This window comes from Corylus avellana, chromosome ca5, assembly GCF_901000735.1.
Source record: "Corylus avellana chromosome ca5, CavTom2PMs-1.0".
NCBI classification, from domain to species: Eukaryota; Viridiplantae; Streptophyta; class Magnoliopsida; order Fagales; family Betulaceae; genus Corylus; species Corylus avellana.
In genome coordinates this window covers 3,942,151-3,954,619 of record NC_081545.1, presented here as the reverse complement: position 1 = coordinate 3,954,619, position 12,469 = coordinate 3,942,151, and the positions used below count along the sequence as shown (strand labels likewise).

Below are 12,469 nucleotides of genomic sequence, written 5' to 3'. Positions count from 1 at the left end.
AAAACAAAAACACGGAAAATAAATATCATTCTTTATTTTTTTTTCCCAATCAAATATGTCAAAGGGGAAATGGAGAATTACAACATGATAAAACGCAAAAAGGACAACCCAAACAATATCCTTAAAACAACTAGAAGACGGTGCTAAAATAAAGTAACATAGTAACCAGCGGGAATGAGTCAAATAAATGATACGGCCCATAAAGAGAACCAAAGTGGCCACAGAGAGCTGCAACCAAAGGCAAGGCAAGACTTTGAGCACAAAAGAACCGGCACCACAAAAGGCTAGAGTTGGATCATTGGCGAGCGGCCACACTGTAGCAAACAAAACTGGCAAACAAGAGCCAAAAGGAAAGGTCTCTACCCAAATAAGAAGCATTAGAGGAATTAAATAACATTCAACACCAGTGTTAGAAGTCCTACGGCTACGAGTTGCACCATACCAGATGTCGAGATAGCTGCATGCGAAATGTAAAGACTTTAATCCTTACCAGTCGCAGAAGGTTTCTTGGCAGGATTGTATACGCTAAATTCACCAAAGTCCCGTCTACCACTGGCAAAAACATTGTCCACAATCAAATCCTTGGGACAAATAGAAAAATATTTAGTTCCTTTCTAAACATAATAATCACATCTCTCTCACACACAAAATAGAAAGTTAAAAAATTATCCAAAAAATTGTACAACATCCTAAACTTGCATTTTAAGTTTTGATTTGTAGGTGATTGGTCCATTACTAGTCAGACCCACAATCTATTGTTCTTCTGCATGGATGGAACATCTTATGTAGTGAAAAAGCAGTTTAGTAAAGACAAAGCATAGGAAGAGGTGATGAGCTGATGGATTAGGCTGCAGGAGCAGTGATGGTTATACTGATGTTGAAAATACGGTACAGGTGGCAGATGTGGTGGTTGCAATTGTGTCAGATGGTGGGGCTGCAGGAAGTTACATTGGCAGTAGAGGTGGTGAATGCAATGCAAATCCTTGATGAGAGGGGTTAAAATCTTTAGAGTATATTTGACACTGTGATTTTGCAAGTCAAAAGTGTGATTTTAAAAAATTGCGATTTGAAAACGTAGAAAAATCTATGTTTTCAAATCTCAAGCCACAAAGTACGTTTTTAAAAACACATAAATTTTAAATGCTAAATTGAAATTTTGCCAAACGCTTAATTGTATTTTTAAAAATCACATTTTTAAGTTGCAATTCCAGCCTTAAATAGACTGACTGACCTTGGCTCTATGTAGATCATATCATTATGCGTCTTATTTAGAGTTATCTGCTACAAACAAAAGAATTAACACAAGCATGAGTATTGAAGTGTGCACCTGTGCATTACATCCCAGCCAGCAGGTAGGAAACGAGGATGAACAGCCTCAACAAATACTTGCCTCCACCTTTGACAAAATTGACGAATACCGTCGTCACCATATTCCTTTTGTAGATGATCTACAACTTGTTTCCCATGTGGTCCATGTCCTAATAATGATAATTTGGAATTATGCTTATGTCGGGCAGTTCCATCATGTTTTGTATGGTATAAGTCAACTGTTCCATCTGATGGGCTTCTACTCTCACAATTATCTTCAGAATTTACAACATTGACACCTTTTGTATCAGAAACTCCATATTCATCAGAATTTGCATTCCCTTTAGTAGAACTAATTTCTCCATCAATCCCTGAATCAGCACAAATAGAGGAGTCACCTACATCAGCATCTGTTTCTCTATCTTCTTTTCTACAACATGCTTTTACTTCGGTGTTGTGAGAACCATCTAGAGCACTAAGTTCTGATGCATCCACAATGGAAGATGTCTCCATGCAACCTATATTATTCTCCTGCTCCACATTTGGAAGGATGCTCTGCTTAAAAGACAGCCCTTTCTTCTTCTCAAGTCGTCTTCTCTCGTGAGGACTCATACCAACTAGCAAAGCCATTTCCAAATCTACCTCAGTTATCTCCCTTCCTCCATAGTAACTCATGACAATCTGCAAACAGAAAATTATATCATCAACAGAAAAAATTTAGTTCTTTTTTTTTTCAGCAACACTAATGAGTAACAAGCAGCAGAGAAATAACTAAGACGATATGTAAAAATGGCCTTATTAAAAAATCATTTTTATTTACATTGCTATTTAAATCACAATGAAGCCATTCAAATTCTAATGAGATTCCCAATGCATTCTGTGAGCGAATTGGGTTGATAACCACCAATTTCAGTTCTCTGAATTTCAACTGATAACATTTAACCAAAGACCTATACCTTCTGAGAATAAGTACTCTAGGATGGCTACTTGTGCCGATCGTTAAATTATTTACAGTAATTACTCATATCCATTCAATATAATTTCTTATATAACTTTGTTGCTATAAATTTGGTAGAAATCAAATCTGGTAGAAATCAAATCTGAGAAAGTGCTCTCATACCTGTTTCAGTTCTTCACGGCGCTTGGATGGCATTCTTGGTCCATGGCGCAGAAGTGCCATAGCCGCTGTTCGCAATTGTAGGGGAGAAACTCCTGCCTCCTCAAGGTTCGTTGCTGACTCAGATGACCCCGAAATAACTTGGGCTTGTTTTGAGTCAACCACTTTACTAACAAAAAGGGGAATTCCAAATTCTGCAGCAACCTGTTTTTTATACCTCTCAGCAGCAGCATGGGCAACTTCATGACAATCCACACAAAGTAGGACAATATCATGAGAACGATGGCTTTTTAAATGCTCAGGAAAGTGTATTCTGTAGCACGAGGGAATTATGCGGTAGCGTAAGTAGTGATTTCCTTCGCCACAGCCAACACATATATTTTTCTTACTTTGGATATAAAAATCATTGTCTTCATCTTCTGGACGACCTTTGGGCTCAAAAAGAAGCATAATGGCAGGTGGGTTTTCATCCATAAGTTTTGCCAAATCTCTAAGGAGATACCTGTTAGAATGCGACAATGATCAATGCATTACTTCATGGTAAACTAAAGACAAGAGAAAGGCTCACCAACCATTCAAGCTTCCTGCGATCACAGTAACAAAGCAACCGCCCATCATTTGCATAGATTCTGCAATTATGATAAACTGGAGATTTGCAGGAGAATTTTTGAACAAACAGATCTCGAGAAGACTTTCGAGCAGCTTGCTTTGAACTTCTTTCCCCATTTTGTTTGGATGCAACCGTCACTTTCAGATTACAGTTAACCAGTAAAGCATAATTTAAAACAGAAAATGGACAACTCCCACCTGGACCTAAACACTTTTGGAGAATCATGGGAAAAAGATCATTAAAGTTCCCTATCTTGTCCTGGAGCAGAGAACAGACATCATTCAAATGACTGCAAACAACAGGGGATGGAGACAGGAGGAAAGAATTGAAACTCAATTCCACACTCAGATCAGCTTGAGTTATGGTGCTAAATATTTCTGCTGAAGTCATTGGAGCTCTGTCTGCAAGAGTGACAATAGCCTGGTCTGATAATACGTATCTTAAGCTCTCATCATGCACACGAGCCTGAAAATAGGTAAAATCCACATGAATAAGCTCAACTAACTACAATGCAGTCTCATGTTTGTCTTCACTACGAATTTAGAAGACAATATGAGCAGGACAATCTGATAAAAGAGGCATCTGGGAATTTGGGGATCATAATTAGATGACCTGATTAAAAATATCTACATATGACATTAGCATACCTAACGTCAGTGTACAAAGAAAATGAAAGTATATCTGACATTGGTCATATCGTTGTTGTGATTTTGAACATTGTTATCATTAAGTATGTCAAACTAATGTGAAAACATATTTCCCTGAAGCAAGTAAATCTGTTGTGTGTGTGTTTTTCTTCCTGCATTGCTCTTGTTGTAATAAGGCTATCCTCAAACTGGCAGCTCAATTTTTGGAAAAGCTCATACTAACCATTAAATCTCTCCATGCACACAATCGCCTCACAAGATCCTGAAACTGACAAAAGAAGAAAACTCCATCAGAATTATATGGAATGTAGAGCTGCAATTTTCTACTGACCTAAAGGTGATAATGAAAAGGCAACCTGGGTTTTACAAGAAATTGATGAAACACCTCCTTGACTGTTCAAATGACGTGAAGATAATGATGATGCAGCAGACTCCCCAGGAAAGGCTTCAACCTCTTTTGTGTAGAGTTGCAAACAAATCATGTTTGAACGCCGACTAGCCTCGAGAACAAAATTGAATTTGTCATCGGGACAAGAGATTTCTGATACATTGATATATTTAGTATTCAAATACTATGTGATACCGTAAATGCAGGTTGTAAAGTTTGTGAACAAAAAATCATGGCTTAGAATGGATTGATACCTAACAAATATATGCACTCTTTTTTAGCTTAGCTGATGCTACATTTAAGAACAAGTTAAAATATTTAATTGCAAGTTTCCCAACTAGTCATTCCTACAAATTATCACCTCAAGGATACAAACTGTGGGTAACCATCCTGTAGGACACCTTTAAAAAAAAAAAAAAAAAAAAAAAAAAGCGAAAAAGAAAAACCAACAAAAAATAATGGTTGGAATTAGATGGTTCTGTTTCTTAGTACTTAACCAAATGTACATAATTTTTATTGTATAATCTTTTCACCTTTTTTTCCCTCCATCCCAACAAACAAATTAAACACCAAATGTTGCACATGAAACATGAACATAAGATAGAAGGTATACCAGTGTCCTGTTGTTGGAGCTCAGCTATCAAACAATTTGCAATGTACAGTAGATAGTGTGCATCCATTCGAGCATATTGCACCATTTCTTTTGATAGGGGACGTTGTCTCCAGTCTTCACGCTACAAATTCAACTTGAAATTAAATAGTAGCAACATTTTGTCCTATAACAAGAAATTTTCAATGGACATATTAGAGTGCCTACAACTTCTGTACAAGAAAAGTAAAAGACACATGCCATTCATGGACATATTCTCATGTCAAGAATTTTGAGCCTAGAAAACATGTCAAGTTTACTATTATAGAGTACAATAGATCTTGGGATGCTCTCTTCTTATAGATATCTAATTAGTTTTCCTATATATTGTTAAATAATGACCAGCAAGCTTCATGAAATGAAGCAATATGATAGATAGCCTGAAAGCCATACCTGTAACAATTTGTTTGTGGATACACCACAGTAAGTTTCAAGTAAGTATGCCAGTGATTTCTGTGGTTTTGACAAAACCTCACATGCCTGCATTGTAGTAACAAAGGTACAAAGTTAGAAAAGAATAGTGGCCAGTCATTCAACCACAATGAAATCTAACAGAGGACTTCATAAAATCAGAATACTGAAACTTGCCTTCGCTGTGTCAAATAAATTAACAACGTATATATGGAAGTCTCTTTGCAGCCAAAGAACATCATTATCAGCCCCATGGAACACCTACACAACAAAACCTTCTGATATCAACAGGACTACAATCATAATGCCTGCACAAACGACTGATTAAGTACCAATTAAATAGCAGAACAATTGCAGCAATATGTTTCCTTGTCAGTCTTAATAGAAGAACAATTGCAGCAATATGTTTCCTTTCAATGTCTCTCTCTCTCTCTCTCTCTCATCTTGTGGCTTTTGAAGAAAGTTATTAAAAAGTGGAATTGTCTATCAGTCTATGAGATATGAATTTCATCTGTCAATGTGACTAACTTTACTCACCTGAAAGTCTAGGAACAAACACAGTTTAGAACAGTGGAACAACCAACATGCTTGTGAACTCATATAATTGAGATGAACAACAAGAAACATAAAAGCTGTATATAGTTCATTTGGATGGAAGGGATTGAACAGAATGTTTTGGATTTTAACTTTTACTCAAAATGGATTGAATGAATTATTAAAAGCACAGATTTTTTTCTCTCAGTGAATGAAGTATTAAAAGCCATACTAATATGTTTATATGAAATTACTAAATGTAAGATTTTTTTTGGGGTAGATTCTAAGGTGTTATCTCAAATTCATTACATAAGTAATCTGTAGGAGTAAAACTCTCTTTTCTCTTATAACTCAAAACCATTAGCAATTAATACAAAGATTTGCTACTAAAATCCCTTTATTTTGATCCTCACATCTAACGGCAAGCAACAATACAGACTTCATATTTGTATAAAACAAAAGGCCTTGTAATTCACAAATACACAATTTAAACACCTTACAAATACTAGGATCAGCAAAAACCGTGCGAAGAACACCCATCGAATCATGCAGAGCAATCGAGTCCACCAAATAATCCTCTTTCTGGGTAGAAATCTGTTCCCATTTCAACCAGAAGACACATTAATTTTATGAAAACCAGAAGTGCAGTAAAAACTAAATAATTGAATTTACCTGTATTAAAGATGTAAAACCTAGAAAGGATCGTAAACTATGCTGCTCAGTATCGACAGCAAAGACCCTCTCTTTGCTCAAAACACCAAGGAGTTCCTTCAACTGCGACTCTGTCTCAATCCAAGTATATTCCTCGCTCATTTTCGAATCCGTACTTCCATTTAAGAAGCTGAATTCAAGTTGAGGATTCTCTAATAATGCGGAAATCTCTGCCTCATATGGATGCGAATTCAAAGCATTCTCTGCCACCAAAACCACCTCCAATATTAGCTACCTCCATTTCAACCAATAATGTAAATACAGGAAAATAATATTTTTCTTTGATATGCTTTAAGCTCCGCTCGATTGCTCAAAAACCAAAGGGAACTTAAAAAATGAATGGAAATGAAAGCTTTTCACTGAGTTGAGCTAAGATTTTCGCTTCCTCAGCTCCGTTTGTTTCGACAGAACATATCTCCTACTAAAACAAACAAATAAATAAAAAAGAATTTCTCGAGCAAACAATTTCCTGGATTAATATTTTCTACTGAAAGCACAAAAGCTCAAAATTATCCCTCAATTTTCTCTGCAACCGAACAGAGCCTCACGGTCTTCATATTTCAGTAGAGTACAGTTGAGCAATATCAGTTCGCAATTTCCTCCGATCAAACAGCGAACTCTTTTTTTTTTTTTTTTGATGAATAGCGAACTAAAAATTTCATTTTCTTTTTTAATTTTCCAAAGGCTTTCAGAGCCACCAAACACAGTCCGAGAAAATGTACCCTCACCAGACTCGTTGAGCTTCAAATGCTTGAACGGAGAGTAGGAATTATCAGCCAAGACTCGCTTGAACGCCTGCTGTGGCTTGGTCTGATCGGACTGTAAATAACACGAACTCCGGGAGCGCTTCTGCTTCCGGCGGCGTCTCCGCAAGTGTGCGCTGTAGACGATCGAGAGCGCCATGACGGTCCCGATGGTTATTGCGATGACTCTCATCTTCCACCGGCTTTCCATTTTCTATTGCTCTCTCTCTTTTCTCTGGCTTCCGATCTTCACAATCCTCGCGAAATGATCGCAATCTCGGGTTTAAAAGAGACTTACGGTCTCCTGAGAGGAGAGGGAATGCTTGCGGCGGGTTTTTCTAACATAACTACCCAGACGACGGCAGAACCATGATCGATGACGTGGCGTGCTTTGAATCGTACACGTTTATAGGCCCAAACTATCAAGTTTTTCCGCTGCTTGGTCTGGTTTGTGAAGCAAAGTTTGGGCCTGAGGTATCGGGCTCGTAAAACCTCTCATGCCCTCGAGGGTGAAAATAGAGTTGACAATTTTTAATATTATCTGGGGGTTGGGGTCAAGAATTTGACCTATTTAATTATATGTGTTAGGTTAAGGTTAATTTATATAGTCTTATTTCCATGCATTGATATGATCTGAACCTGACACGCGAACACATATTGCCACCCTTGTTAAAAATGACTAAAAGTAAGGTTTTTTTTTTTTTTCTTCCCTTAGCAATGTAGGGACAAAAGGGCAAAGGAATGGAAACTAGGGCAATATCTTGGATTGAAATTCAATGTAATATTTAGGATATTGTATTGGAAACAATAAATTTTATTTGGGAAAATTTGTTTAAAATGAACATGATAACAAAGCTAGCCTTAGGGGTTGGCTTAACCATCCCCTTTGAGCAGGGAGAGAAACACACAAAATTGGGCACCGTATTGAACTACCCAATTAACTAATGGGGTGGTTCGGCCATCTTGATAATTACCTTTTTTTTTTTTTTTTTTTTAATTTATTGTCACGATCTGGACCGCTCATTTAAAAGAATGGTGTAGATAAAATGCATTGCATCCTATTAAAAGTATGGAAGGTTTTTTAAAATCCCAATTATTATTTTTATATTGAATAGATGAGATTTGTTATTTCAGTATTTATAATTTTTTAAATATTACTAATCCAACATAGCCGGGCTGAAGGACTGAAATTTGAAACGGCCTGAGGCCTAAATCACGAAGTTTCTTGGGCCCCCTCTATCCTTTGAGAATCTAAGTTTGGGCCTGTGGGCCGGTCCAAAATCTGCACCCCCAGAATAACCGTCTTTCAGTTATTCTCATAAATCAGTTTCGTTGCATTATTTCTCCGAGACCAAAAGGAGGAAAAGAGAAAGCAAGACAGTGTAGATGAATATGAATGTAGCCCACAAAAATGGGGGAAATTTCGAAGGATATAGAAGTTATGGAAGCTGTTGCACTTTCTGACCCATCGGAAGAAGGGTATGAGAGAGAAAATGTGGAGGCTGAAAAGGAGGTGACCACCGCAAGGGGTGGTGGCCGGAAAGTTTTGGCCGCCATGAAGGAGAAGTTGTTTGAGTTCAAAAGGGCTGTGGAGGGTCGGTGGGTGGCATACTTTGGCGGTGGGAATTTGGAAAGAACCAGAGCCTACCATTTTTGGCCTGGGAAAAATGTGCTTAATTCTCTAGTGTTAATTTACACTTCAAATTTGAATGCTTTTTTTAAGGGTCTTAAAGATATTGTTTTTTTGTTTATGTTTACTTCGTGTATATATATATATATGCAGGTGTTTTTCTTTCATGGGAGGCTCATATGTGGTCCGGATCCAAGAGGGTTGATGCTGACAATTGTTTCTATTATTCTATCAAGTTGGATTTTCACCATCTATGTTGGGGAGGATTTACCGAGTAATTCTAGACTCATCATCATCATCATCTCCATCATTTTGACCATTATTGTTCGTCTCTCAACTCTCTATATCAAACTCCCTATTTTTTTTTTTTTTTTTTAAAAAAAATATTTATTATTATTGTTATTAAGGATAATTCCATAGTCTCATGCATCCATAATACGTTAACGTGTTTTGATCAAATATGGATTTCAGTTAGAACCGGACGTGTTGGGATTAGGATATGTGTCCTTTGTGTGGATACATGTTTTCTTATATTTATTATTCGAATTGCTAACAATCTAGACAGATTTTGCTCGAAATCTCTATCCTCCTTCAACTAGACACGTGTCACATGTTTCAATTGCAATTGAACTCGATCCGAGTCAAACCCATGAAACATAACTTTGAGCAGAGGAAAGCTTGAAAATAATGTGGGATGATTTTTGGTTATTGTATTTGGGAAATTGCAGGTTCTTGTGAATTTGATTCTGGTTAGCTCAATTGATCCGGGAATTATTCCTAGAAATGATCAAGAATCCACTGAAGATGTTGGTACTAGCAATGGCAATAGGAGGAGGAGGGTAACCATTAATGGAGTGGAAAAGAAACTCAAATATTGTCGGATTTGCAAGATTTATCGTCCACCCAGGAGTTGCCACTGTGCTGTATGCGACAACTGTGTTGAGAAATTTGATCACCATTGCCCCTGGATTGGTCAATGCATTGCACTCGTAAGTTCTCAGTAATTTTATTATTCGGATTGCTAGTAATTTGGACATTAAATATGATAAAAAGTATATATGGGGCTCACCTGTCTAAGCAGCTCCCGAGCAGCCCATCCACTTGCTCAGATAAATGAGTCTCATAAAAACTCTCTCACATTTACTGCCCGAATTACTGCTAATTATTAGAGATTATGATCCACATTTCTTGACACACAAGTGTGTATAAAGTATACCTTTCAATTGGGTAGCGGAAATACTCAGTTTAATAGATTGTATTAGATTTTAACCCAATTTATAATAAAACTTTAATTTGGTGTTGCATTTGCAGAGGAACTATAGGTTTTACCTGACATTTGTGGTATCAGGCCTGGTTTTCTTTGTTTACATATTTGCCTTTTCCTGCTGGAGAATCCACCAAAGAATATTGAGAAATGGAACAGGATTCCTTGGGATCCTCACGAATTGTCCTGAAACAGTGGCATTGGTGTCTTTTAGTTTTGCTGCCATTGCCTTCCTGGGTGGTCTTGCTATCTACCATGTCTACCTAACTGCTATAAACCAGGTTTGTTTGGTTTTACCAAATTTATTTCCTTATGAAAATGGTCAAGAAAATAAGATATGAACCAAGTTTATTTTTTTAAAATAAAATTTTAAATTGGGTCGAAGAAAATTCGTTAAATTTAATCTAATAAGATATACATATAATTTTTACGTCCATTGAATTTGAAGAAATTCTTACTACCTAATTTGAAGAAAAACTGTCTAAATGGTAGGATTGTGCCTAATACATTTCATAGTTCAATATTTAAACTGTTTTTTCAATTGGGTTTTTTTTTTTTTTTTTGTGTTTTTGTTTTTACAGACAGCTTATGAGAATTTTCGGCAGCGGTTTGTGGTTTCTAAGAATCCATATGATAAAGGAATCATAAATAATATTATGGAGGTATTATTTGTAGCACTGCCACCTTCTAGAGTTGATTTTCGTGCTGAGATTACACCAAAACAGTTTTCAACAGCTCAAGGGAAGTCTGAGGTGAAATGTTGATGAAGTAGATTAAGATGATGATGGAATAATGAATCCCAAATTCTTGTGTATATATATATATATATATTCACTCATCAAGAACTTGTTTTATGAATTTGAAAGGCAACTTATACGCTTGTAAATTGTAATCCCATGGACTCATGCTATTATTGGAAAGAGATTTTTAACAATTTTGGTGTTTGGATTGATAGAAATTTAGGTAGTAAACGTGAGAGAGTTTATACGGAGCTCATCTGTCCAAACAAAACTTGGGTAGCCCAAACAAAACGGATCAGGATCCTCTACTATAATTTTAAGAAAATTATAGATTATCAAATTATGGAATTTAAGCCGTTTCTAAATATTAAAACCCTTGAAAAATGAAACTTATTAAAAATGTGGCAGGTTACAATTGAGAATTAAGTGTATATTCATGAAGTTATTCTTGCATTTTATGTTGTAAAAAAAAGTTTGAGCAAAAAACTATCTTTTGGTTTTCTGAAGAAAAAAATCTCTACAAAAGTAAAGATATTGCCTTTTGATAGGGAAATTCTTTCTGGCAGCCTCGATAATATGTCACATTTTTTATCGATGGCATTTTTCAAGAGTTTTGATGCTTTAAAATGGCTTAAATTCTATAATTTGAGAATCTATAATTTATTTAAAATTGTAGAAAATTCTAATCCATTTTTGTTTGCCTAACAACCATCATATTTTCGAATGGGAAATGTTAAGTATTTTTCTAGTATTCTCCTGGTGTCCTCCTAACTGTAATGTGATTTTTAAAATTATTGTTGAATTTAAGATTATCATTACTGACTTTTAATTTATTAATGATTTTAAAAGTCACATCACAATTAGGAAGACACCAGGAGAACACTAGAAGAACACTTAGCATTTTTTTTTGACATGTTCGCATAAGAGGGGGGAAGGGGATTCGAACTAGTGACCTCCGCTTTATTAGGCGTAGTCCCAGCCGATTGAGCTAGCTTTTAGAGACAGAACACTTAGCATTTCCCCAACCGAATTGGACAATTTCACGCTTTTGTTTAAAAACGCATGCGTGCAAAATCTTCTAATTTCCACATCAAGTAATTTTCATCTATCATTAATGCTTTTAGCTCCGACGAAGGCTTATTGGTCCACTTGTTAATGTATCAATACAAGCAAAAATGGAAAATAAAATCATCGATCTGATTTTCACATGGGAACTAAAATCTCCACCATCCCATTTACTGCGAGGGGTAATTAAAGATCATTACCAAAAAATCTTATCATAAAATTGAGATTACGATTGATATAAATTATTACCTGTAAAAACTTCCTTAACTGAAACATAAACCCTAACGTTGTTTTAATAACGTTAAATTTAACATAATCATTCTCTTTAAAGCATTTCTGTTTGTCAATACTCGTTCAAATTCTGAGGTTTTAGAAGCAACATCATTTCTCTCGTGCAATATAGCAAGCTTGTTTCAATGATTCCCCCGGGATACATGGTTAGTTTAGTTATTTTCATCTCTTTTTCTTCTTTTGTTCCTTTCTTTGTTTATTTGCTTGTTTATTTAATGTATTATGTATGTTTGTTAACGTTTTTTTGGGAGACTTTTTTTTTTTTTTTTTGAAAAAGTATTATGAAGTGATATTAATCGATTTGAGTTTGCAATTTCAAAATGAGCGATTTGAAAATGTTATTTTTAAAAACGCAATAAAA

At 35.8% G+C, this 12,469-nt stretch overlaps 2 protein-coding genes across 5 annotated transcripts in view; one reads left to right on the top strand and one right to left on the bottom strand.

Moving 5' to 3' along the window:
• Positions 1-14: 14 nt before the first annotated feature.
• LOC132181480 (protein RRP6-like 3) lies at positions 15-7,439 on the bottom strand. Of its 4 annotated transcripts, none has more exons than XM_059594721.1 (12): positions 7,098-7,439; positions 6,337-6,578; positions 6,160-6,258; positions 5,308-5,391; positions 5,113-5,199; positions 4,684-4,804; positions 4,039-4,223; positions 3,906-3,950; positions 2,998-3,500; positions 2,429-2,927; positions 1,328-1,989; positions 15-552 (listed from the first exon to the last, which is right to left on the bottom strand). In XM_059594721.1, exons 1-12 carry the CDS (start codon positions 7,327-7,329, stop codon positions 480-482), a joined length of 2,832 nt encoding a protein of 943 aa, XP_059450704.1. In that variant the 5' UTR covers positions 7,330-7,439; the 3' UTR covers positions 15-479. The 4 variants fall into 4 exon arrangements, with proteins under 4 accessions (XP_059450704.1, XP_059450706.1, XP_059450708.1 ...); XM_059594723.1 differs by having other exon boundaries at positions 7,104-7,439; XM_059594724.1 differs by having other exon boundaries at positions 489-581.
• Positions 7,440-8,529: 1,090 nt separating this feature from the next.
• Positions 8,530-12,469, top strand: part of LOC132181571 (probable protein S-acyltransferase 6) — a 6,473-nt gene continuing 2,533 nt past the window's right edge. The window contains exons 1-5 of the mRNA XM_059594821.1: positions 8,530-8,787; positions 8,902-9,072; positions 9,477-9,737; positions 10,060-10,293; positions 10,594-10,764. Of these exons, the coding sequence (XP_059450804.1) occupies positions 8,530-8,787; positions 8,902-9,072; positions 9,477-9,737; positions 10,060-10,293; positions 10,594-10,764 (1,095 nt within the window). The remainder of the gene's footprint in view (positions 8,788-8,901; positions 9,073-9,476; positions 9,738-10,059; positions 10,294-10,593; positions 10,765-12,469) is intronic.

Coding starts and splice junctions, on each gene's coding strand:
- LOC132181480 (XM_059594721.1), bottom strand. CDS start 7,329: ATGGAAAGCCGGTGGAAGATGAGAGTCATCGCAATAACCATCGGGACC. Junction 5,200..5,307: donor ATTTATTTGACACAGCGAAG/GCAAGTTTCAGT, acceptor ACTACAATGCAG/GCATGTGAGGTTTTGTCAAA. Junction 2,928..2,997: donor GATCGCAGGAAGCTTGAATG/GTTGGTGAGCCT, acceptor GCATTCTAACAG/GTATCTCCTTAGAGATTTGG.